We start from the raw sequence: 26,902 nt of genomic DNA, 5'->3' as shown, positions 1-26,902 counted from the left end.
CCACTCTTGAAAATGCTCCATGACTGAAAATCAAGTGTCTGGGAACACGTTAGGCAGTTCCCATGATTCTTAGCCTGACTGGCTGAAAGAGGTGACCCTGTCTGTAACTTCTGTATTACTTATTACCTGAGAAATCCATCCATTTTACATTTACAGATTATATTTTGCAGTCTATTTTTATATAGTAATTTTGCTATTTACCATACAATGCATAATTCAAAGAGTTTTTATTTTGACAAGACTAGGACTGAAATTCAGGTGGTCTAAAAACTAAAATGCCTCCAATCATTAATCAGTGCTAGTGCAGCCTCTACAGCTCAGTGAGGGAATTCTGGAGATTCTAAGCTTTCACATGAGGCATGGCCAGTCCATATACTGAGAATGAGAAAAATGTGTGCGTGTGTGTGTGTCCTTTATCTGTAGCTTAATGCACTAACAACTCGGGTTCAGTTGTGATTATAATATCTTTTAAAAAACATAAGATTGCACGCTATATACATTTACATGGTCAACTAATAACTTAAGGGTCCGTTTCTGTATAGTTTCACAAAAGAACTCCCTTGTCAAATTTAACCACATTTTGTAATATGTGGTGCCCTATGTCCTGTCAATCATCATATCATCTTTGCACTGTTCTCCTTACGAGTAATTCCCCTTGTGGATCAATAAAGTTTGTCTAAGTTGTTTAAATCAAAGTCTAATTTTAAACTCTCAAACACTGAAATATCAAAAAATTCATATAATTCTATGCTCAAAAATATTAAGCTACTATTCTGCCTACTTTGTTTGTAGCTGGTTGATAAATGTGTAAAAAAAATGTCTTTTTGAAGTCGGAAATAGCCTGGACTGAACAAAAATAGCTGTCCTTTGGCACCTTTAAAGTGTTCTTCCTGATTGATCTTAGGGAAATGCATTCTCTGCATTTCTTCTCTCCACTTAAACATATCCTTCAAATAGGTCGTGTTCATGTGTCATTACAACATTAAAGAATCCATATAGTTTGAACTGAGCTGGAGGTCAGGTCAAAATACTATGGCCTCTATAAATGGTCCCATTATTCAACAACAAAGACATGATTGATGTCAGTTGAAAGGACTTTAAAGGTCTTATATTATGCAAAATTGACTTCTGTGAGCTTTAAGGCATGTTAGAATGTTGTCCAAATGTGTTGCTCACTTAAAGCATTACGACCAGTGGTTTAAACATTCATACTGAGACCAGAGACGTGTTGGTTTGTATTTCTTTTATCACTGTGCATGCAAATTTCAGCTATTGCAAAGTGTTTATTTCACTACTGGTGTTTTTATTGCTCAAAGTACCTTGAAGGAGTTACTGTATGGAGAGGCAAGCTTGCTCATAGTAATTATACATGTTTTCTAGGTATTTTGAGCAATAAAACACCCTTTGTAACGGCAGTGTATGGTCTAAACTGTTACGCAGTAAATAACCAGTGGAGGAGATACTTACTGGACAGTGTGGAGGTGCAGGGACTGTTGGGGTCATAGGGACAGCGGCCTTTCCCACTGCTCACACTCTCCTCTTCCAGCACAAACATACGGTCCTATGGAAAAACAAACAAATTCACATAATTATTCTAAATAGGTATCTACATTTTGACACATCAAGAACATTTTCAAATTCTTGTAAAATTCTTTCAAAATCCACCAATGTAAAACCAACTAGTTTGAAAGGTTAAAGGTTAATGTACACTTAACCTAGTCTGATTCATCAGCCGGTTTCACTTTGTGGAAACCGTCTGACCTCACAATATTAGGATTCGTTCCCTTGACAGTAGACAGGTACTTTTTAAAAATGTAACCAATCGCTGCTATTTGGTCGTGACATATATAATGTGCCAAATCCCGTATGAAGAAGGTCAATAGCGTCTTTCCCCTTGATAAAATTCACCAATCATTCTGTTTGTTCCGGCTTTAAATCCTCAATCTCGGGAATCGTTGCCAACACAGAATGTATGCTTTTGTCTACATCCATCTCGACCACTTTGTTTACTGTTGTGCTGTACAACAAAAGGGACCAGACAGGCGCTTGAGTTTGACATCAGGGGAGGCGCTCTTCGTTGATTGGTCGGTGCGCGGTCTACAACTTCCGGGGTTCTTGCAAACTGTATAGTATATTCCGATTCCTGACCTAGTCGCTGGAAAGAAATGAAATTGAACGGAGGCACTAAGTGGCGCTAGCCTGGCTACACTTTACTGTCCCTGTAGGGAAATCTGCCCTCTGTATTTGACCCATTCATTCTTCAGTGCCGCTGGGGCAACCTGCCAAGAGACTTACTATGTCCAGATCTTGATCTTAGTCAAGACTAGCTGGTAGACTAGCTTGGTCAAGATTTAGCTGGAAGATTGTGCTTATAGTGCAAGTTTTGGGTTGCCTGGAGGAAAGTCAAGCAGACAGAGGGAGAACATGCACGCTCTGGACAGACAGGCACAGGTGACATGGGAGTTGAACCTGGAACTTTACGACTATAAACTGTTTTAGTGCGCTGACAACAGAGCTAGCTAGTGTTGCAACTTCATGTTAAACACACTTTCGCCACTCAGGCTGCGTGCTCATCCACTGTGTTAATAAACAAATAATCTGTCTATTTATCCAAATATATTATATAAATTAAACACAACTGAGTGCAATCCCATCTGCATTCTCATCATAGACTGTATATATAAATGGATAGAGTTAACCTGATGGCCACTGTGAGCATGGGCGCGGCTCCATCAACTCTGCCTTCAATTCACTTTATGTTGAAAAAACATCAACCCTCTCTCTGTAACTGCTGCTGTCAGGCTAGTCATTTTGGTCTTAAAATGTTTGTATTCGCCCGCTCTACATGACATTTATTTTGCTGTTTTGTCCATAAATCAATACCTATTCTTAATATGGAGCTCCAACTTTGCCCCTTTAGTGCAAGCCTCAGTAAGCTTCATTTGACTGGAATTGCAACCACCAGATGCTACTTATATTGCTGTAGTCTGATTAACATCTTTGTTATACTCTGTCATATTTACACTGTATTTATAGCTGTTCATTAACATGTACTGTCCCTATCAACTAAAGAAATAAATAAAGAACTGGTGAAAAAAAATCTAATAAACTAGCAGATGGTAGCTTTAAAGGTGCACTATGTAACTTTTCTAGAGGAGGGGGGTGTGCCACTTGCTTGTCTCCAGCAAAATGCCATAATGTGCATCCAGCAGAAATGTGATATAGTGCATAAAAATTTAACTTTTATTTCCTTTTTACTTTTATAGGTTTTGCATGTTTCTTATTTCTCCCCCGTTGAAGAATGACTGTATTACCCTTTGCTTTTTGGATTTACCACCAATCTCTTTCACAGACAAATTCTCCCTCAAACCTTAACCCTTCTAGCAGAGTTCTGAGTAAACCACCAGGCCCACATAATGGATGAGAGGAGCATTGGCAGGAGGTGATGGATGACCTCAGAAGGGGCTCCTAGCTAAAGATCAGACTCCTGTGTGATTTTACTACTGTTCAGCGGGGAGTCCGAATCCACCAAAGTAAGCAAAAGTCAGCGTGGAGCAGCCGTTGTGTTTGAGACGGTCACATCCAGATCAGAGAGAGATTTATGGCTATAGCTCTGGAGCCATGCTGTGCTGTAACTGGGTCTGACCATGTGGGGCTAGCTAGTGGGAGCTGGGTGCTACTTAGTTAACGTTTACGCTCAAGAGGTGAAATTTACTATTTCATTTTTCATCAAGATATATTTATATTACGATATTTCAAAACATTTTTGAGGAATGTGCTTATCTGTTGTTTATAACTGTATATGTATTGTGTGTATGATTATTGTTTCTCTCTTGGCACAAACTTGAAATAAAACAGATAATCAAGCAATCGATTTTTTTTTTTTAGTTGTACATAGACTTTTGCACAGCCTAATTTTGCCTTATTTAACTCCAGTTACCATTTACATTATTGCTCTTATTGTAATATATTGTGACGTGTGTGCTGCTGTGTACAAATAATTTCCCTTGTGACTCAATAAAGTTTGTCTAAGGCTACGTTCAGACTGCAGGGCTTAATGCTCAATTCGGATTTTTTTGTGAAATTCGATTTTTTTGCTTTCACATTTCCAATTAAATGCGACTTGTTTGTGATCTCCACTGTGAACTTTAAATGCCCCAAAAGTGTCCTGCATGTGCATTGGAGGACTTAACAATGTCATACAGTGAATGTACTCAGTGTTTACGGAAGTAGCCTAAACGCCCGGGCTTGTCTCCCAAAATATGGTCCAGTTCTTTGTAAAATGGACAGGTTACACGTCCATGGCTGCTTCGTTTCGTTTGAGACTTTAGCCTCTTTGTATTTGGCAAGCAGGCTCTTTATTTTTCGTTGACACTGGAGCCAGGACCACCTGTAGCTGCGCTCAGCCATTTCTTTGGCAATCATTTCAGAAATTGCCCAGTTCCGATAAGAAACCTCCAATTTGGCCTGAATTCAGTGGTCCCTGATTGGTTTTAGGAGCACATACTGAAGTGGCCTGGGTCACATTTGAAAAAATTGGATCTTTGTCATTCAGACTGTCATTAGAAAATCAGATACAGGTCACATAGGGGCGAAAAAAATCGAATTTGTGTCACTACAGGCTGCAGTCTGAATATATCCTAAATGTTGACGTTAAATAGATTTATTATGATCCTTTGATGATCCTTTGATAATTGATGTCAATTTGACAGACATTTAAAGTAGATACATTCACTATTTTCTATTCTATGTTATAATGTTGTTTCGTCATCACAAACATACCTGGAGTTGAGTTTTGTTTCATTCATGTGTAACATAGGGTGACCAAACGTCCGTTTTCCCCCAGACATGTCTGTTTTTTGCGTCCTGTCCTGGGCGTCTGGGTTTTGTTTATAAAGTGATGGAAATATCCGGGTTTTCATGATCTTTCATTGGGCCATTAAGTTGAGCAGCTCTCGTAGCTCTCTGTGCACTCAGAAGGAGCGAGCAAACAGTCGGTCAGCCTGCAACATGCCAAAGTGCAAATGCGCATTTAACGAGATTGTACTAGAAATTACCCGCTTTCTGTCCCGATTGGGACAAGTGGGAGGCCATGTGTACAGTTTGCGAGGTGAGAGTAGCTCAATGATGAGGTCCCACCCCTCACCCCTGGTAAGGTGTCCGGGTTTTCACAAACAGAAATATGGTCACCCTATTTAACACACAAACACGCTGCATATTTAGACCTAGTTCTTCTCTCAAACAGAAAACACTCTCTTCCACCTTGTGATGTCAGGAAGTGCTCAATTGTGTTTTTCAACTTCACATATCTTCACTGTGATTATTTTGATCATTTCAGTCCTGAAGTTGCTCATCACTACTAAATGAAAGGTCAAAGGCATCTGTTAACTAAACTCAACTAAAACTACTGCTTCATGACATCACCAGGTGGAACAGAGTATTTTGAGCTTTGGAGATGTAGACAGCCTAATACTACAGGATTACTCAAACATGTGTGAATGAAACAAAACACAACTCCAGGTATTTTTTTTAGGTAACATTATGTCTTAAAGCTCACAAGAGTCAATTTCACATTATATTAGACCTTTAAATTAACTGCTATTTGCACAAGCACTTTTCTATTTCCACTTGAGTAATATTCTGTTTTAAGTTGTGGAAGTTAACTTGAGCAGGTCCCCAGGCAGATCAGAGGAACAAGATTTATGGCTAGCAGCGGAGCCCTGCTGTGCTGTAACTAGGCTTTGCAATATGGCGCTAGCTAGCACCATCCATCATACCCTGATCGGACCTAAACGAGGTGAAGTATGCCTGACTCAATATTTGCAGACCTTCTGTGCACTGCGCTGGGTAAATATTTGATCATCTGACCCGGGTGATGTATGGGAGGGCACCAGATTTCTTTTGCTAATATAAAAGTAGATGCTAGCTCAGGATTAATGGAGCTAGCTGTGGGGAATGGGACCGGAGGGAGTTGGGCCTGTTTACACTGAAAGCAGTGTTTAGCAAACTTTACAGGAGAGTTATATTTTAAAATGCTAAATGAGCTAGCATAGTATTGATTTGTTCATTTAGTATACAAGTGTTAAGTGTTTGACAGGGTTGTTTTTGCTTTTTTTATGCTTATTTCTAACTAATATACAGTTTTATGTGTACATTTACTTAGCCTAATTTAACGGAAATTAACATGTGGCATGTAAATAAATTGGATTATATCCGATGCTAATGCTAATGCTAATTTCCATTTAACATGTTGAATATGCCGTTAAATAAGTAACTGTCTCAAAATAACTTAAACAGTCTTTTTAGCAGTTTGTATATAAAAGCTAAAGAGACTAAAGGCAGATATAATAATGTTTATTTGTATATTAGTTTTAATATTTATCTTATATAATTTAATGGTCCTACTCAGAATTGACTCTTGAAAGCTTTAAGCCATGTTAGAAGGTTGTTTCCCGCTCAAAAACATAGCTGTAGTTGGGTTTTGTTTCATTCAAAGATGTTTTAATAACCCTGCATTATTAGGCTGTCTACATCTTCAAAGCTCAAAATACTCTGTTCCACCTTGTGATGTCATGAAGTGGTCATTTTCAAGTTAACTGCTACCTTTTACTTTTAGCTCAGTAGAGATTGATAAGTTGGCCAGAGCTGAAATTATCCAAATGATTCTAGTGAAGGTGTATGCAACATTTGTGTGGCAGACATGTGCAAACAAAATAGAACACAACTCCAGGTATTTTGATGAAGAAACAAGTCAAGTAAATTAACTTAATTATTGATACTCTGCAGTGCCATCAAGCTGGAGGCGTTCTACATGTATGTGCATGGTCGAATGTTCACCAGTTACACTGTGGTGACAAAATGCACACATTGGGCGGTAGCAGCTCAGTTGGTAGAGCGTTTGTCCACCGATCTGAAGGTTGGCGTTGGGTTTGAATCCCACTCTCGACATAAACATGTGTGTCCTTGGGCAAGACACTTAACCGAACTTGCCCCTAGTACCTCACCTGAGTACACTGGTGTATAAATGTGTGTGTGAATGGGTGACTATTTCCTTATTGTGAAGTGCATTGAGTGGCTTGAAGGTGGACAAGCGCTGTATACAAATGTGACTATTTACATTAGCAAACACTGCCAAAAAAAGTATTTAGGTCAAGAGAAAACAAACAAAATGGATTTAAACAACACATTTTAAGAGCCTATGATCAATGCAAGTGTTCATGACCCTGTTTAGCTGTTGGATTTTGAGCAAAAACATAAGAGTGACTAACTGAAAAACTGTTGGCTAATGTTAGTTAGCTTTTGACCGTAATGCTCTCTGACAAAGGTTTGTTAAACAGTAAAAATCACCTCACCTGTTGTAGTTTCAGCTAAATCAATTCTTTCTGGTCAGATTGCATTGAGATAAAGCTCAGATTCAAGTTTAACAAACCCTCAGACAAAGCAGTGCCTACAGTTAGCGTCATACCCCCAGGGAGTGCAAAGTATCTATAGATAATTTGAACCCACTTTCTCCCACATTCAAACACCCCCAAACTGAGCGAGAAGAGCCACATTCCTGAGTATGGAGGGTGTGACCGATGAAGACCACTACTGGAATCTTCACCCCTGCCCCACCAGACCCTCGTACACTTCAGCCCTCACAACTCCCATCCCAAAGAGCTACCAGGAACTGCTAATTTCCACATCTGGAGATACGTATCGGTGCAGACAGACACACCACATGCCAGCAATATACACGCACGCTCAAGAAGTCTGAGGTCTGTCAAACTGTGCGGCCACACACAGTAAGAGCAGAAAAGCTCAAAGATTTGGTAACACTTTATACTGGCATGGAAACAGGTTAGGGGTGAAAAAGGTGAGAAGGGTGCATGAGGGGCAACGTGGCCTCTAGTGTGTGTATGTGTGCTCCTGCGTTGTTTTTGTTGTTTTGAGAAGGAAGGAGCAAATTATCCACTCCCGACTCTGGGAGGTAGTGGCGAAAAATAATCATACAGGGCTCTGTAACTGGAATGAGTACAACTTAAATCCTTTAACAAGGATCAATTGGAGGGTAAGTATGATACCAGCAGCCACGGTAATTCCAGCTCCAATAGCGTATCTTAAAGTTGCTGCAGTTAAAAAGGTCATAGTTGGATCTTGGGATTGAGCTGACGGTCTGCCACGAGGCGAGCCACCGTCTGTCCCAGCCCCTGCCTCTCGACACCCCCTCGATGCTCTTAGCTGAGTGTCCCGCGGGGTCCGAAGCGTTTACTTTGAAAAAATTACAGTGTTCAAAGCAGGCCTGGTCGCCTGAATACCGCAACTAGGAATAATGGAATAGGACTCTGGTCCTATTTTGTGAGTTTTCTTCTCTAAACTGGGGCCATGATTATGAGGGACGACCGGGTGCATTCATATTGTGCTGCTAGAGGTGAAATTCTTGGACTGGCGCAAGACGGATGAAAGCGAAAGCATTTGCCACGAATGTTTTCATTAATCAAGAATGAAAGAAGGAGGATTGAAGACGATCACATACCGTTGTAGTTCCAACCATAAACAATGCCAACTAGCGATCTGACAACATTTTTCCTATGACCAGTCGGGCACCGTCCGGGAAACCAAAGTCCCAAACCAAAGGGGAAGGGGGGTATGGTTGTAAAGCTGAAACTTAGAGGAATTGATGGAAGGGCACCGCCAGGAGTGGAGCTTGGGGCTTAATTTGTTGTTTTATCTCTTCAAATCTACACGATTCAGGTAGGTCACCTATTTTGGCTTCAAAATGGCGAATTTCACCGAAAGGTGAGAGATTTTGATGCCTGATTATAACTATACTATACTAGGCTCAGTGAAGTGTAATTAAAAGATTAAAGGAGTTGTAAGGGGGTATTAACTACTTACTCATAACATATTTAGATCACCATATTACCTTTAATGTTTAAAAATGCTATATTCATTGAAAACAATGTATTAACATGTTTTATATGTTTCTGAGTCTTTCGTCTCATAGCGCTATTGTGCATTCTGCTAATGAAACTACTGCACATCACACCAGGTTTGTGAAGTTGTTGTGTGTTGCTTTGTATCATACATCTGGAGAATTGCCATATGGAAGTATGGATGACATAGGCTTGTGGGCTGAGCATTGGACAGAATCTTACAGCTTACAATAAGGGGGGGTCAAATAGGGCTTGGAGAGAGATTGTTACTGAAACATGCATGTATGACATCTAAAAAGCCTTTTGGCTTGTTTTTGATGATAATCACTTTTTTCATCCAATCAGGCACATGGAGAATGTTAATATTACTGAGAATCATGGTGGTGGTAATGGTAGTATTACCACTATTATTACTATTACCAGCAGTAGTACTACTCTTTTGTTTCCCAGTACAGTAGAAAAAAGTGTCCCTCTCATTAGCTTCATTTTGTTTTACGTTTCTACATATAAGAGCAGTAGTAGTAGTAGTAAGTTGCTGTTGCAAAAATAACAGTAAGTATACAAATATTAACCACAGAAGTACTTTACTATGTCTCTTGATTGATTGTTGCACATGTAATAATAGTAGTAGTAGTAGTAGCTGTAGTAGAAGTAGTGTAAACCTGTCCTCTTTTTAAGTGGCTTATTTATTTTTTTTTATTAGTTTTAATGAAATGTTGTGTGTGCCTTTGAAGCCTACCCATTTTATGACATAACCCTTTTATGAAATCAAACTCCAATAGCATGTGCATAAAATATGAGCTTTGATGTTACCTTCTTTTATATGATGCAAATGTTTGGCTAAAACATCTTTGCAGCCATGTGGAATGACTGGCACTAGCAAAGGGCGCTGGAGCCAAATACTGCAGTAGAGTGCACATAAAATATTGTTACTATGGTGACTGTGAAAGAATAATTTTGTCCAGTTGCCATTGGGATTTTTGTGAAAGGAGGTTTTGCAGATTCTGTAATTTCATACTCAAAGTGAAAAAGCTTATGTATAAATGAAACTGAAAGACAGCTTTTCTCTTGTCTTTTTCATCACAATTAGCCAAACCCAGCCTGCTCCCTTTAGCCTCTTTCAATATTCAAGGCTTTCAGATAAATTCACTCCCTCTGCCCTTTTTACATCTGTCATTTAAATGTCCTATATTATACAAAATTAATTCTTGTGAGCTATGTTATAATGCTCTTACCTCTTCAAAAAACATACCCGGAGTTGTGTTTAGTTTTATTCACATGTTTGACAAATCCTGGTTTATTAGTCTGTCTACATCTCCATAACTCAAAATGCTCTGTTCCACCTTGTGATTTCATGTAGTGGTAGTTTTCAAGTTAAAAGCTACCTTTTATCTTTAGTTCAGTAGAAATGGGCAATTCCAGGGCTGAAAATACACAAATAATTGTAGTGGAGGTGTATGGATTTTAAAAACACCGTGGAGCATTTTTTGTATTACCGCATGGCATCACAACTCTAGGTATGTTTGTAATGAGGAAACAACATTATAACATAGATCAAAATGCAATGTAGAACGTGTATAAAGTGTAATATAGGCCCTTTAAGATACAACTCTCCTCTGTCTCATCTCCATCTCTGCAACAGAATCACTTACAGGATAAAGGGGAGGAGATAATAATAACACAGCATGTTTTTATAGTGCCATTCATTCACTATTGTAACCACAGATGCCCCGGGGCAGACTGACAGAAGTGAGGTTGCCAATCTGCACCATCTGCCCCTCCCACCACCAACACTCACACAGGCACACACCACAGTCATCCAGTTCCTTTATCAGATGTGGTAAGAGCAAGGGCTTTTATGGTTTTCAGAATATCAACAGTGAACCCTGTCATGAGTTTGACAACCAGTACAGTGTTTCCCACAGGTTTATACTACAGTTCAAAATTATTCAACCCCCACTGCAAATTAGGTTTACTTGTAAAATGTACAAACTAGCAGCTGTTTACAAAAAAGAAACAAGAACAAGAACCATTTAAATAGCTCACCACTACTGTAATCTCAAAATGATTCAACCCCATCATGACAAGCATTTTTAGTACTAATTAGAGCCACCAGGCAGCCTTCTTAAGAAGTCTTAGTCCATACCAGCCCACTCCAGTTTACTAATATTCTTGGGTTTGCATGCTGCAACTGCCTTTTTCAAATCCCACCAATGGGCTTCAAGTCAGGTGACTGTGATGGCCACTCTCGTATCTTCCAGGACTTCTTCTAAAACCAAGCTTCAGTGGACTTTGAGGTGCTTTGGGATCATTGTTCTGTCAGAAGGTCCAATGACGCCCAACTTTCAGTTTCCTCACAGATGACATGACATTTTCTCCCAGGATTTCTTGATACTTGATTGAATTCATCTTGCCCTCCACATGCTGCAGGTTTCCAGTTCCAGAGGAAGTGAAGCAGCCTCAGAGCATCACTGAGCCACCACCATGCTTCACTGCAGACAGAGTGATCTTTTCACCGTATGCTTCAGTCTTCCTCCTCCAGACGTACCGCTGATCCATAGTGCCAAAAAGTTCCAATTTTGTTTCATCACTCCACAGAACAGAATCCCAAAACCTCTTTGGCTTATTTATATAGGTTTGAGCAAACTGAAGCCAACTTTTCTTGTGCCTTTGGGTCAGTAGTGGTGTATGTCTTGGTGTTCGGGCATGGAACCTTTCAGCGTTTAGTATGCGCCTTACTGTGGAAACTGAAACCTCAGTGCCTGCTGCCACCAGGTCTTGCTGCAGGTCTTTTGCAGTCAGTCGGAGGTTTCTTACTCTGGTGGCAGCCGTTGGTAGTTTGAACTACGCTTCCAACTGTATCTCTAGGAACATTCAGTGCCTTTGATATATTTTTGTATCCTTTTCCTTGTTTGAGCTAAGCAATGATTTCTTCTCTGAACATTTTGGACAATTCTCTTGACTTAGCTTTATTTCTAATATGCAATAAAATGTCACCGTCAACAGTTCTCATATTTGAGGGGTTCTATGTGAAGCACACGTGATGCAACTGATGAAGTCCTTGACTGGTTGCATGTGTTGTGCTTGAGACCACACCTCATTTGCAAAAGTGTGCTCTTATGAGGAATTCTGTTCAGGGGGTTGAATCATTTTGAGACTGTTGTAGTCATTAAAAGCAGCATTTTGTGTTGGATTTGGATGAACCACTTGTAATATTAGTTTGATTTATTTTTTGTAAACAAATGCTGGTTTGTACATTTTACCAATAAACCTAATTTGCACTGGGGGTTGATCCATGTTTGAATACATTTATATAAGACAGTTTATGCAATGAAAATGTCACTTATTGCCTCCACTGATCTAAAAAGCACTGGTTACAATAATGGAAGCGTAAAGGAGCATTTGTATCACCAATTTGTGTTCAGCTTCTTTTTACACTATGGAGACAAAACTTAAAACTCAACGTCTCCGAAACACTGACTAATATCTTTTGTAGAATTGTTACCCTGCAGTCTACAGTAGTAAAAAACATTAACTGTATTCCAGTACAATAACTTTTTTATTTAGTAATATTCAGAAAACGGTTACTTTCCTAAAATCAAAGGAATCATTACGGTATTTGATCATGTAATTTAGAAAAGTAGACAACTGTGTGATTTTTTTCCATTTCCCAATTACTAATGCTTTAAAACAATGAAACAGATATAGAACTATTTTAAATTCTTTGATCGTCTTTATACTATAACTTAACTGCAACTCAATGTAAAAGTATTCATAATATTCACAATAAAGTACACTGTTTGGTCCACACATCCGAATACAAAATAGATTTTATTGCAGGTATTCAGTATTCTGTAATTTATACATTTTCAAAGTATTCTTCCCACTACTGCATTTCACTTTGACTAATCTATCTGTCAATTAGACCTATACAAACCGGATAAGTGGTTCCCTTGTGGGTTTAGCAATGAGCCTTTAAGACAGTTATTTGCACACTTGGTAAGAAAAGTTTGTATAGATTACCATGGCCATTAGCCCTGCTTTTGTTTGGGACTTGACTTTGCTTTGGAGAGGGCACCCATCACATGCTGAGGTTAAAGTCAAGTATTTATATGTTTATAATCTCATAATGCTCAGATGAAGGGAAGAATGGCAGTAGGATTTGTTGTACTTAGACATCGTGTCTCTGTGTCTGTGGGGTTAGTTGACTCGGTTTACATAATGCACTTTAAAAGCACATGACCTGGTGTAAACTTTTGTAACTGAGCTGGTTAGTGTCAAAAGGCCATCCACATGATGTAGAGGATACATATTTGCATGTTTTGTTATAACTATATAAAGCAAGTAGACTGGGCAATATTTGGAAACATTTTTATTGCAATTGTTTTGGAGATTGTTTTGGAGTGTCTCACCTATAATTAAAACTAATGAGAAATATATAAAAAGAAAAAAAACTTTAGTGTAATCTCCCAAACAAGTGGACAAAGATCTAGAAATAGTCTAGGTCCTATATTACTCAAAATTTCTCTTCTCAGAATTAAACCATATTATAATGCTATTATCTCATCGTAAACATACCTGGAGTTGTGTTTTGTTTCATTCACACATGTTTGAGTAACCCTTTATTACTCTGTTTACATGTCCAAAGCCCAAAATGCTCTGTTCCACCTTGTGAGGTCATGAACTAGTAGTTGTCAGGTTAACATATTTACTTTTAGATGGCCAAATCCAGGGTTTAAATTATCCAAATGATTCCAGTGAAGATGTATGGCATTTAAAAACACAGTGGAGCCTTCTTGTATTACCACATGACATCACAAGGTGGAATAGAGTGCTTTCCTCTCTTCTAAATATGCAGAATTTTAAACGTGTGAATGAAACAGAACACAACTCTGGAAATGTTTTTGATGAGTAAACAACATTATACCATAGATCAGAAAATAGCATAATATTGTTCCTTGATGTAATTTTATGGTTCATTTACTTCATGGGATACTTTATCCTCAACCAAGACATCTACAGGACACTTTTAGCACATTCCTGCTGCATTGTTAAATCATCTGAATACTGTGAGATAATGGAAAATAATACGCTTAATATGTTTGTAAAAATATGTAAATATCTCCCACCCCTATCCACAAGGGATTTTTTGCATGCAACAAATACAACAATGTGGTAATAGTGAAAACAGGACTGACCTGTCCAGTGTGGCCCACTTTGACGAATGCACAGAGTGGGTTGAAGGCACCGGTGCCACACACGAGCAGGTGGGTCTGGTTGTACTGCTGGAGCACCTTGATGTAGTTCGCACACTCCGTCTATGGGAATAACAATATACATAAACATATGAGACAGGGCCCATTATCCGGGCTGTGGTACATCCTGATCTACCTTCAAAGTGTCTGTGATTATTAAAATTACATGTAAACAGCTAAATCATCTTAATTCTTTTTGATCATGATCCCAGTGATTACTCACATCAGATTTTGTGGTTTGCAAAAAGTAATCTTAGATCCTACATTACGTAATATTGACTCTTGTGAGCTTTTAATCCATGTTATAATGCTTTTACCCCATCAAAAACATACACAGAGTTGTGTTTTGTTTCATTCACACGTGTTTGACTAATCCTTTATTATTAGTCTGTCTGCATTTCCAAAGCTCAGAATGCTTTGTTCCACCTTGTGATGTCATGCGGTAGTTTCCGAGTTAACAGTTACTTTTTACCTTTTGTTTTGTAGAGTTTGGGAATTCCAGGGCTGAAATCATTCAAATGATTCTGGTGAAAGTGTAGAGCACTTTCTGTATTACCGCATGACATCACAAGATGGAACAGTTTTGAGAGACTATGCAGGGTCTGTGTCTTACATATGTGTGAGTGAAATAAAACACAACTCCAGACTTGATGAGGAAACACTATAACATAGATCAGATGGTCAGATTTGGGTGTGCATGTAACCTCTGCTGATAACTGAATGAATCAAATTACAAAAAAAGTAAAAAAAAAAAAAAAGTTAGCTTTTTCTTTCTTGTATTAACTAAATATTGCATGATATTATTATTTGAAATATGCTTTGGGATTGCTATACTTTAGGAAGGTTAAATATAATGTAGAAATGCCATCTGTTTTAAATAAATCTCTAGTGAGTTTTTGTGCATATTGGGCAACAATGTTTTATTGTTTTCAGTGCATCAAATGTGTCTGTATGCCTACACAATATATTATACATATGCAACAAAGAATTTTAGATAATTTTTTATATAAAAGTTGAAATATAATAATCTTATATTTTTGCAGCTAATCATGCCTTACCTTCTCTCTCCCCTTCATCAGACAGTTTTCAATCTGAGCTTCTGTGCTCGCCCACTGGACCTGCAACAAACACTATTTTAATAATAGCTTAAGTCACAGCTTCCAACTGGTAAGCACAAAAACAGACTGGTCTTTTACATAGAGCCAAAATCTATAAACATTGTAATAACTTTTAGCAGTGCGGGCGTACGCGTATTGGCAGGCCTTTTACCTCTCGGGGATGGGCGTTGATGCGATCCAGGCTCAGTGAGAAGAGAGAATTCTTGGCCCCGATGTAGAGGCGCTCGTGGCTGTCATCGAGAAGCATGGTCCTGGGCTGGAAAGAGGCTCCATGTCCCTGGTACACCCATGTCCGGTTCATCTGCCACAGCTCTGCACACAGGGTAAAGCAGGACAAAGCAGGGCACATGAGAGGCAGATGGTGGAGGAGTGTGAAGGGGTTTACACTTGATTTGATTTCACTTTCACTTTGTATGTAGGGCTTTCATCTTATATCAAGTGCAATTCAGAATGTTATTGATTGTGTTTAAATGTTTGTATAGGTCCAGTATTTGAAGAAGTTACTGCGGCCGTATACTTCACCCAGAGCCCTGAGATCAGCTGACCAGCTCCTGCCACTGTGACCAAAACTAGGTTTAAGACCTTTTCTGTGGCAGCGCCCAGCGTCTCTGCCTGTCAGATCCTCTCAGTCTGTCGTGCAGTTTAAGATTAGGCTGAAAACCCATCTCTTCTCCCTGGCATTTAATACTAGCTCGACAGGAAACCTTGGTGTGTTATTGTAGTTTTCCCATGCATTTTGTTATCTGTATATCGGTTTATTCTGTTTGTTGACTTTTATTCGGAATCATCGGAATTGGATTTGAGTAGCTTGGACTATGAAGCTCAACAATGACTGCCTATATGGTTCCTGAAGCAAATTTTCCATACATTTTCCCCAAAGAACTTTTGAAAATTTCCACTATGTAACTTTTTGGTTGGGGGTCTGTCACCTGCTTATTTCTGTTGCTCTGCTTTCGAATGTTCCACAGTATGACATTAACCAGCTCTACTTTTTAAAAATACTGGTGGTTTTATAGCTCAGAAATAAACAGAAAAAGAGGCATTCGGACAGAGCAGGGTTGCCTCTCCACAGATCTGACGAGTAACTTCAACTGGTTTGGTCAGTATGATGGTAGAAACCATACTGTGACACATTTCAGACAAAGCAATAACATCTCAGACCAAAAAAAAAGTTACACAGTGCATCTTTAACCTATTTGCCTAAGTTTCAAATTTCAATAGATCCAATTTAACACACCCATTTTCAGAGTGTAGAATTGTTTTCTTTAAATTGCTTAATCCTGTGTGGAGATGTGGTTTCCATTTGTCATGCGTAACTGGTACCACACAACGTGGCTAACCAGCATTACCAGGCCCTGTGTTGGCGTGTGCAGTTTGAGTCAAGGCCAAGGGCACATTTCAACATGTGGGAGTGATTCAGAGCTCTCCAGAGATGGGCAGGGAGTGACCACAGGGTTATCATCCCATCTCCTGAGCCTATCCACTGGGAACTCACGTCTCCTCTTACTCCATCCACACACCTCCTCTGGATCCACCAACACAGCATCAAAACACTAACTCTGATGATGCTTTCAACGCACAGACAGCAAAAAAAAAAAAAAACAAAAACAATCTCTTATTTTCTGATCTATGTTATAAAGTATCAATATAAAGTACCTTATAACACATACCTGGAGTTCTGTTTTGTTTGATTTACATGTTTAACACACAAACCCTGCATATTTATACTGTGTTATTGGCCAATAGTCCACATGGGCATGTTATACCCAATTGAATCCACTTAACAGGTAAGTAAATGTTCTAATTTGTGGCGTAGCATCAATATTTATCAGAGGACTAATTTGTCTGTGTACACTGATATGTAAATGGACTGTGAATAAAGGTGTTAGGCCTTCCTACTCACCTTAAATATGCCTGTAAAGAGGCAAACTAACAGTAAAGGAATCCTAAATAAATCCAACTCAAACCCAAGTCACGTTTTATAATTTGGTTAAGATTTACAATGAATTTTTACATCACTATCGGCTGTTTATATTGGCAGTTGGCACCTCCAAAGCCTGTATTATCGCCAAAAAGAAAAAAAGAAAAAGAAGTAAAAATCAGTCAAGCATGACTCCATACACATTCACTATAATCATTTGGATAATTTCAGCCCTGGAATTGCCAATTTCTACTGGAGTAAAGGTAAAAGGTAGCTGTTAACTTAAAAACTATAATATAGGAAGTTAATAAGTGTTTGAATCAAGTAGTAGCTCCATTGGCAAATCTCATTTAAGAGTCAAAATGTACTCAGATCACAATAACTACTACTTGATTCAAGTAGACAATTTAATCACAATCTACAGCTCAGTGTTCCCAAAGCAAATTCAGTCTATAATTGAATGTTCCCAAAGCAAATATTTATGTAATTATCTATTATGCCTCTAAATACTTCTATGAAGTTATCTTATTTAAGAATTAAAAGTGGCCGACAACAGATTAAGCAGCACTTTGCACTGTGTTTGGGTGGCTAGGAAAAATATTAATATTATAAATATTTTAGCTGCATTTTAACTGCTTCTCTGTCATGCTCAAATGACGACTGTGTATGATCAGACATCAGAGGGCCCATATTACCCTATTTTCAGATTCCTAACATACTTGGAGTTGTGTTTTGTTTCATTCACACATGTTTAACACACAAACCCTGCTTATTTAGACTGAGTTTTTATATCAAACAGAAAACACCATGTTCCACTTACAGGAAGTGCTCCACTGTGTTTTTAAACTCCATACACCTTCACTAAAATCATTTGGTTAATCTCAGCCTTGGAATTGCCAATCTCTACTGAACTAAAGATAAAAGGTAGCTGTTAACTTGATAACTACTACTTCATGACATCAGAAGGTGGAACAGAGCATTTTGAGCTTTGGAGATAGAGACAGACTAATAAATCAGGATTATTCAAACATATGTGAATGAACCAAAACACAACTCCGGGTATGTTTTTGAAGAGGTAACAACATTCTAACATGGCTAAAAGCTCATAAGAGTCAGCTTTGCACAATATAGGACCTTTAAGATTACTTGCGAACCCATATGAACCAGGCAGTAAATTGTTATAAATGCATGCAGCGACCAGCCTGTAACCACCAGTACTTGCTATGCATTTGCCAAAAAGATCTGAAGACCTAAACTAACCTTTGTCACATATTCCACCCACTCTAAGAACCTCTATTTACAACCAACAAAAACAACTGTTGTGGAAGTTAAGTGCATGTGGTCACCAGGGAGACAGAACCATTTTATCAGCGAGGAAGCGGAACCATTCACTTCATCAGATATTAGGAACCACAGACATGCCTACAATCTACAGAAAGATTACAACAAACAAAAAACTGTGACAAATAAAGGAAAACATTGTGCAAAATTGCATTTTAAGAGCTTTTAATGTAGAGAGTGGTTCATGCATGATTAATTAATCTTTTCACTGTATTCAAGACGTCATTGCACCAGTTTTCACCTCCAACTCCATGGAGATACGCTTAGGATTTGTTAGTGTAGTGTGTGGCCATTTTGACACAAATGAACAAAAAAAAAAAAGTATGGCATTAAACTCATATATCATTAGTCAATTATAGGTATTTTTTATTGCTCACAAACAACTGGGAAATACTGTGAGTAGGGTAGTCACCTCTCCATAGATCTAACCTGTAAACTGGCCTGGTGGCGTTACCAGCTTGCCTCCAGGGAGATAGATGAGTTTAATGGCATAATATGAAACATTCCAGGCAAAGCAATAACATCTCCATAAGTCTCCAAACGGTACACAGTTCACCTTTAAGTGAGTATTGCAGCAAAGCTAATTACTAATAAGAAAGCAATGGATTTATGTAGCACTTTTCGGAGCATGTGAAGTGCTTAACATTGAAGTATTCATTTACTAAAGAAATCCACTGCTCACTAGTGCGATCTGCAGCTATCCATATGAGGTGCTGACAGCATGTGAAACACTTTTGGCACTTTGATGTGCTGATTTCTATGGTGTACCATATATATGTACTATAACAGGTGAGCTGATTTGTGCTGTTAAACAAGTACCTCAAATGGAATTACAGTCACAAACTAGCTACCATTAGCCAATAGTCTTTCAGTTTCACCTTTTTGTTGAAAATCAAACATCTAAACAGGACCATGAACCTTCATATTGATCACACCTTCTTTAAAATGTGTTGTTTAAATCCATTTTGTATCTTAAAACTGTTTATCTGTGTTTGCGAACATGTGCATTTTGTCACTATGGAAACATTCCACCATACACATACATGTAGAACACCCCCAGCATGATTGTGCTATAACAAAGCTCAGATTAAAGTATAACTAGAGTAAGCGTTTCAGATAGAGTAGTACCTTCAGTTCGCCTCACACTCCCAGGGATTATTAATAACATCAGATACAAAGCAGATATATAGCAAAAGCAGACAAAAGCGTAATACAGTATGTCTTCTTTAACAATTAGTAAGGTTCAAAAAGTACTACCATATAATGAAACAGTGCCTGGTACAGGTTGCTCCGCTGTACCCTGGAGGTTGGGGTTAAAGGGGGGTTGAGTGGTGAGAGTCCCCAGGGGCGTGCACTTCCTCTGGGCTACACACATGTCTGAGCAGCCTTTCATTAGCACATGACTGGATGTCCTTGTACAAGAGAAAAAACCTCCGATCTGGAGTGTGTTAGCCGCCTTTTAAAAACCACATGAATTGAACGCTGCGCTGTAAAAAACGCTGTGGTCTGACATTTACAGCCGTTGTATATAGAGGGTAAAAGTGCTAAAAAAAGGAACTGATTTTGAACTGGAAAAGATTCTGGGGCTGCACGATTATTCGCAATTACAATTAGCAAATCACAAATACTACAATTATTTAAAGGTGCACTGCGTAACTTTTCTTGGTGAGGGTGCGTCACATGCTTGTCTCCATGTGGATGTACTCAGCTGTTCACTGTTCAGTCTGGAATGTTTCACAGTACGACATTAAACGTATCTATCTCCATGGAGACAAGCAGGTCAAGGTACAGATCAGTTCGGTGGAGAGGCGTGTTATAATGTTTCCTCATGACAAACATACCTGGAGTTGTGTTTTGTTTAATGCACACATGTTTAACACACAAACTCTGTATATTTAGGTTGAGTTCATCTCTTGAATAGTTTTTAAACTCGATACACCTTCACTAGAATCATGTGGATGATTTTGGCTCGAGAATTGCCAATCTCTACTGAATTAAAGGTAAAAAGTAGCGCTTTACTTGAAAACTACTGCTTCATAACATCATGTAGATTACTCAAACATGTGTGAATGAAACAAAACACAACCTTTAAATAATGTGTTAATTATTTCACTGTTGTTTGGGCATAATGTAAATAACTGTTATGTTTCTTTTTTGTTTTTTTCCTTTTACAATAATCCTAGCACTAAAATGTATCTACGCTCAGACAACAGTTGCTTGCTTTATTGTGTTTATTTGACCTTACTTAACCGAGTCCCACAGGGTTAGGGTCCTGACCTCAGAGTGACCTACAGGTGCTGTTTTGGGAGCGGGGGAAACCGGAGCACAGGCAAAACACAGACAGGGAGAGAACATGCAATCTCCACATAGAAAGTCCCACGTGGTTTGGGAATAGAACCCTCTTGCTGTGAGTGCAGAGTTCATCTTGTTTCACTAGAGACTGTGGTTGCTGGAGTACAACCTAGAAAGCTTGGGCTAGTCATAGTTTATTTAGCACCCGCATCAGGAGAGAAATACAGATATTTATAAAATATTCATTGAGTTTATAACAACTGAAAAACTTTACTTTTGCCTGCAATGAAACTCCTGCATTGCACCATGAGGAAGAGACGATTTCACAATTTGGGATTTTGGGTTTCAATTTTACCTGTGTGTGTATTATTTTATCTAGATTGCACATTATTTCAAAGAGCATTGCTTTCCTCCCTCGACTTTTTCTTCTCAGTCCTTCCTCTCAAACTGGTTTCTACAAAGATATAAAAATATACGAGCCAGTTGAGTGTTTGATTTAAATGGATCCCTAAGTTTCTAAAAGTCTATCCATGGGTTTTAGAATAATGGCAAATTTGGACAGTTGCCATAGCAATTAACCACAAAATATGTCTTGAATGGTGAAAAGTCCTCAAAATGACCTGTAACAAGAAGCTGTAAGCCATACTGCCATCGCTTGCCAAATGACTTTGTTTCAAGCCAAGTTTGAATATTTTTTGTGTAATATAATGTATAATATAAATCATTTTAAATGGTTTGCAGTGTTCCAAAGCTATTCCTCACTTACTTTACGTATGTATTCTGAACATCCTTATGATTCACCACTTTAGAAGCACTTTTCACAAACTCTCAGAGACCAAAGTGGAGTGCCATCACAGTAAAGTTAACAACAACTAGCATGCTAATTAAAGGTTGTATGTCATTGTCATTGAAAGTTTAAAATACCATTACAGAGATGCAGCAGCCTTGTAATTATGATGACCAAAAAAAAAAAAAAATGAAAATCTATCAACTGTGGACGTAGTGAGGCCAGATAAACATCAGCCAATAGATAACGAGGCTCCCTCTTTATCCATTGGCTGTTAGGTTGTCAATCAAACTCCCTACGTTTCTAGTGTAACTGACTCGCGTCAGTGCGGGGGATTACGTGGATTATGCAGAGGTTCTTAGAGGCGCTTCCTCGCAATTCGTACAAAGTTTGTTGCAATGGCGGACGAGAATCCATGACCACAAAAGAAAAAAAATTGCCGCAAAAGAAAGTCAGTTTTTGAGGTCGCTGAAAGAAGAAGAGCAGGGGAAAAGGAGCGAAGACAAACTGAAGTGATTCTTGGAGATTCCTTCCAGCGATGGCGCGACTGAAGCAGACGAAGGGTCTAAAAACTGACGCTTCGGCCGCTAAAATATTTCTAAACAGGTCACTTCAACAGTAATTCTGAACGCGCACTTCCCTTAAAAAATCCTCTATACAACCTTTAACATCCACTTCCTGATTCACACTTCTTAATTAGATGCAGACAGTTCACAGCAGACCTTATTTTGAGCAACTTATACAATATATCTGTACTGGGACAAGACAAATTTTGCTCAAATACATGGGGGAAAACCAAGTACAGGGTCTATAAACATTACTTTTCAATTTTAGATTACGTCATTGCATCTTTCTACCAAACATCACCGTACCCTGTAATCCTTAGACAATCTCGCAGCAGTCTTAACACGACTGACAGAGTACTTCTTTCTCTGTTCCTTGTGTATATTTGTGGTGATACCTGATCTGGAGACAGTCCCATTATTGGAGATTACTCATGGCAACAGAGCAAGGCCTGTGATTGGCTGCGTTTGTTGAAAATGGGATTAGATATCTTCGTAGAGTTGCGTGTGTGTGTGTTGCGTGTCTCTGTGTGTGTGTTTCGTTGCCATTAGGATGGTGGTGCAGACAGCAGACTGTTTGTTTGAGCTGCATTAGCCCTACACTCAGGCTGGGTGGCACAGACCAGAACTCAACATGTTTCCTGTAATTAACTAATCCACTCTATGGGATTTCTTTCTCTATCTCTCATTCTGTTACTTGCAGGCAAAGAGTAAAAGGCCCTTTATTCAGGCTAGGAAAAGGTTTTTGAAGTACTTTTTGGGCATCTTAACATTGATTTTACATTTTATAAGGATGGACAAAGTAATGGTGCTATTGGGCAATTTTTATATGATATATGGATACATGATATGAATACATACATTGAAACTGCACACACAAATAAAAATTAAAAAATTTTGCCAAAAATAGAAAAAAAAGTGCACTGAAACTGAAACTGATTTAACAAAATAAAAGAGTAATTTATTTTACTAGTCTAATCATAACTTGTAATTTTGTGTAATTTAAACAGGATTTGTCCCTTCTTATCATTATGGTTGCTGTAACCGTCACATCTGCTGCTGTGTCCAACCAGGGAGTAAGATTCAAAACCTCACTATAATTAAAAATATTATAAATGACATAAGGACAAGATATTTGCAAAATATCATTTTAACTTTTTTTTGGTGAAATTAGTAGTTGAGCCTGTCATATGCAATCATTATGCCATTTTTTGATCTACAGTCCCTGACACAAGTCTTGTCGCTTATCCATTTTGTAGAAACAAAAGCTTATAACCTGACTTTAAATTAATGGATTGGTTTTACAAATGTCTCATATGAAAGCTAAAACCCTCCCAAATTATGCTCAATATACTAAAATAAATTTGCTTCACTGAAGAAAGATTGATCATTTAATGAACACAGAAAGGTCAGATTTTGGCAAGACAAAAGTTTTGTCGCCTACAGAAAATTGAACAAATAATTTACTTCAAATACAAAAATATGTTGCATAACGTCAGTGAATTAAGTAGTGGTGCTGTGAGATCCACATTTAATATCTTGTATGACTCCATGAGCTTGAAGGACGCATCCATGCAGTTCCACAATGATTCATACAATTTGTTGATGAAGTCATCAGGAATAGCAAAGAAAGCGTCTTACATGCCTCCCAGAGTTCATCAAGATTCTTTGGTTTTCCTTCCATGCTTCCTCTTTCATTCTACCCCAGACATGTTCAATGATGTTCATGTCTGGTGACTGGGCTGGCCAGTCCTTGAGCACCTTGATCTTCTTCGCCTTGAGAAACTTTGATGTAGAGATAGAAGTATATGATGGAGCACCATCCTGCTGCAAAATTTGACCCCTTTTATGGTTGGGAATGTAAGAGGAGCTAATACTTCTTGATATTTTAGGCTATTGATATTTGCCTTCCACCCTGCAAATGTCTCGCACACCCCCATACTGGATGTAACCAAACTTAACTATTTTCTGGTTGAATCTTGGATCCATGTGGCTCCAGTAGGTCTCCTGCAATATTTCCGGTGGCTGTGATGTAATTCGACCGAGGATTCATCTGAGAAATCCAGCTTCTGCCTCTTTTCCAGTGTCCATCCTTTTATCAGGCTGTGGGCCTTGGCAAATGCCACAGGGTTTTTTAATTGCCTTTTGTTTAGTGCTGGTTTCTGTGCACTGATTCGACCATGGAGGCCATTTGGAGACAGAATTCTACAAACTGTTCAGGTTGACACAGGGACTTGAGGTGACCAGGCCTGGTGGAGTCTGCTGCAGTGGAAAAGGGGCCTTGGATTTTCAAATCAACAAACGGTCCTCCTGAGCAGTTGTCTTGCGGGGTCTGCCAGACCTGGGCTTGTCAAAAACATCTCCAGTCATTTCAGATCTTTTTCTTATTCTTTTTACTTGACGCTGAGACACATTGAAGGTGTCACCACCTCAGCAGTGGATCTGGTCTTCAGCCTCTTGATAATTAACGCTTTGGTCTCAGGGTGGATCTTAGGCATGTTGTCAGAGGTCAAGTTGCAGTTGATGTGAAGGTCTGGTGTGCTGGGTTTCTTTTTATACACACCCACTAATTGATTGATCAGTAACTGATCACAGGTGAGGCTGTAATCTAGGATTGGGTGCATCATATGACAAGGCAACAAGACTTTTGTCTTGCCAAAATCTGATCTTTCTGTGTTCATTAAATGATCAATCTTTCTTCAGGGAAGCAAATTTATTTTAGTATATTGAGCATAATTTGGGAGGGTTTTAGGTTTCATATGAGACATTTCTAAAACCAATCGATTAATTTAAAGTCAGGTTATAAGCTTTTGTTTCTACAAAATGGATAAGCGACAAGACTTTTGTCAGGGACTGTATGTTAAAATGTTTCCTCATCAAAAACATGCCTGGAGTTGTGTTTTGCTTCAATCATATGCTTAACACACACACCCTGCAAACAGAAAACACTCTGTTCCACCTTGTGATGTTATGTAGTAATACAGAAAGTGCTCCACTGTGTTTTTAAACTCCATACACCTTCACTAAACTCACTTGGATGATTTCAGCAGTGGAATTGCCAATCTCTACTAAACTAAAGGTCAAAGGTGATTGTTAACTTGAAAACTACCTCTTCGTGGCATCACAAGGTGGAACAGAGCAGTTTGAGCTTTGGAAATGCAAACAGGATTACTCAAACATGTGAGAATGAAACAAAACACAACTTCAGGTATGTTTTTGAGGAGGTAACAATATTCTAACATGACTTAAACCTCACAAGAGTCCATTTTGCATAATATAGGACCTTTTATACTAAAAATCTGAAAACAAAAATGCAACTTCTTCTTTGCATTCGTATGGGAACCAGCTTAGATGTTTCTCTCATCAGCTTCCCTAGTAAAAACATACCTGATTGTAGGTCTAGCCTCTGCATGCCTTTAAATATTTTCCTCTCCACAGGTGTATAATGGTAATTCAGAAAAAATCCACACATCCAGCTCCAACTCGTGTCATTAAACAATTTGATTCCTACTCTTTATTACTCATGATTACAGAGTGTGCGGACTGGCAGGCCCGATTACACTGTGGAGGGAGAGAGAGAGAGAGAGAGAGTGCAAAAAGGGAGTAGAAAAAGATGGAGAGAGAGAGAATGAGAGATATTTCAGCTCCTCTGCCTTGTCATTACTGGTGCCGTTTCAGAATCACACTCGGATCTAAAAATGTGGGGATTTCCGTGTTTGGCTCCAGTCTAAAGGGCTTTTCTTCTCTGGCCATCTGCAACCACCCCAGGGTCCTCACTCAACAGCTGCACAGCACAAAAAGAGTCAGGGTGAATTTGTGTTACGTAAATGATGAGATGATTTGACTTTGGATAGGATATATTTGGTTTAAAGGGCCAATATTACGCCAGAAAATTTACTCTAGTGAGCTTTAAGGCATGTTAGAATGTTGTTACCTCATCAAAAACATGCCTGGAGTTGTGTTTTGCTTGATTCACACGTGTTTGTGTAACCCTTTATTGTTACAAACCTCAAAATGCTCTGTTCCAGCTTATGATATCATAAAGCTTTTGTTCAGAAGAGGTTGGAAATTCCAGGGCTGAAATTATCCAAATGATTCTAGTGGAGTTCTAAGGAGTTTAAAAACACAGTAGAGCACTTCCTGTATTACCACATGATCACAAAGTGGAGCAGAGTGTTTTGTAATTGAGAAAAGAACTCAGCCTTAATATGCAGGAAGTTAAACATGTGTGAATGAAAAAACACAACTCTGTATGGAAGGAGGCCAGATCCTACACATGCGTGAACAAGCTTCTTTCAATTATCACACTCTTTTTGGCAGATGCAGAATTATTTATGTTCACTGAAAGGAACTGTCAGGCTGGTTTGAATCTCAGGGGGGTATCGAAGCATATGCAAATATTGTGTCTTTCCTATTGCATTATACTAGCCTGATTCATCAGCCGGTTTCACTTCATGGAAACTGTCTGACCTCGCAGCATTAGGATTTGTTCGCTCGACAGTAGGAGTGTACCAATCGCTGCTATTTGGTCGTGATGTATGTAATGCGCCACGAACAGACCAAACTGGTATATTAAGCTGTGACGGAGTCGCTCCGTCCGAGCGCGCGCTTACTTAAGCACGCCCGAACAAGCCCGCGCCAACTACCCACCTGTTTTCATTCATTCCGCACCGTACCCCGCTCTGTTGCTCACTCCTCGTCTATCCACTC

At 38.8% G+C, this 26,902-nt stretch overlaps 1 protein-coding gene across 1 annotated transcript in view; it reads right to left on the bottom strand.

Annotated features, from left to right (window-relative positions):
• sema3e (sema domain, immunoglobulin domain (Ig), short basic domain, secreted, (semaphorin) 3E) overlaps positions 1-26,902 on the bottom strand; it is a 67,499-nt gene that overhangs the window by 20,637 nt on the left and 19,960 nt on the right. The window contains exons 2-5 of the mRNA XM_055155782.1: positions 15,440-15,600; positions 15,229-15,288; positions 14,114-14,233; positions 1,468-1,561 (exon numbers count right to left, since the gene is read on the bottom strand). Coding sequence (XP_055011757.1) covers positions 1,468-1,561; positions 14,114-14,233; positions 15,229-15,288; positions 15,440-15,600 — 435 coding nt within the window. The remainder of the gene's footprint in view (positions 1-1,467; positions 1,562-14,113; positions 14,234-15,228; positions 15,289-15,439; positions 15,601-26,902) is intronic.

This window comes from Boleophthalmus pectinirostris, unplaced genomic scaffold, assembly GCF_026225935.1.
Source record: "Boleophthalmus pectinirostris isolate CB_2022bp ecotype Guang Dong unplaced genomic scaffold, ASM2622593v1 HiC_scaffold_2, whole genome shotgun sequence".
Classification (NCBI taxonomy): Eukaryota; Metazoa; Chordata; class Actinopteri; order Gobiiformes; family Gobiidae; genus Boleophthalmus; species Boleophthalmus pectinirostris.
Note: the sequence above shows the minus strand (reverse complement) of the source record. Positions and strands in the feature narration are given on the sequence as shown.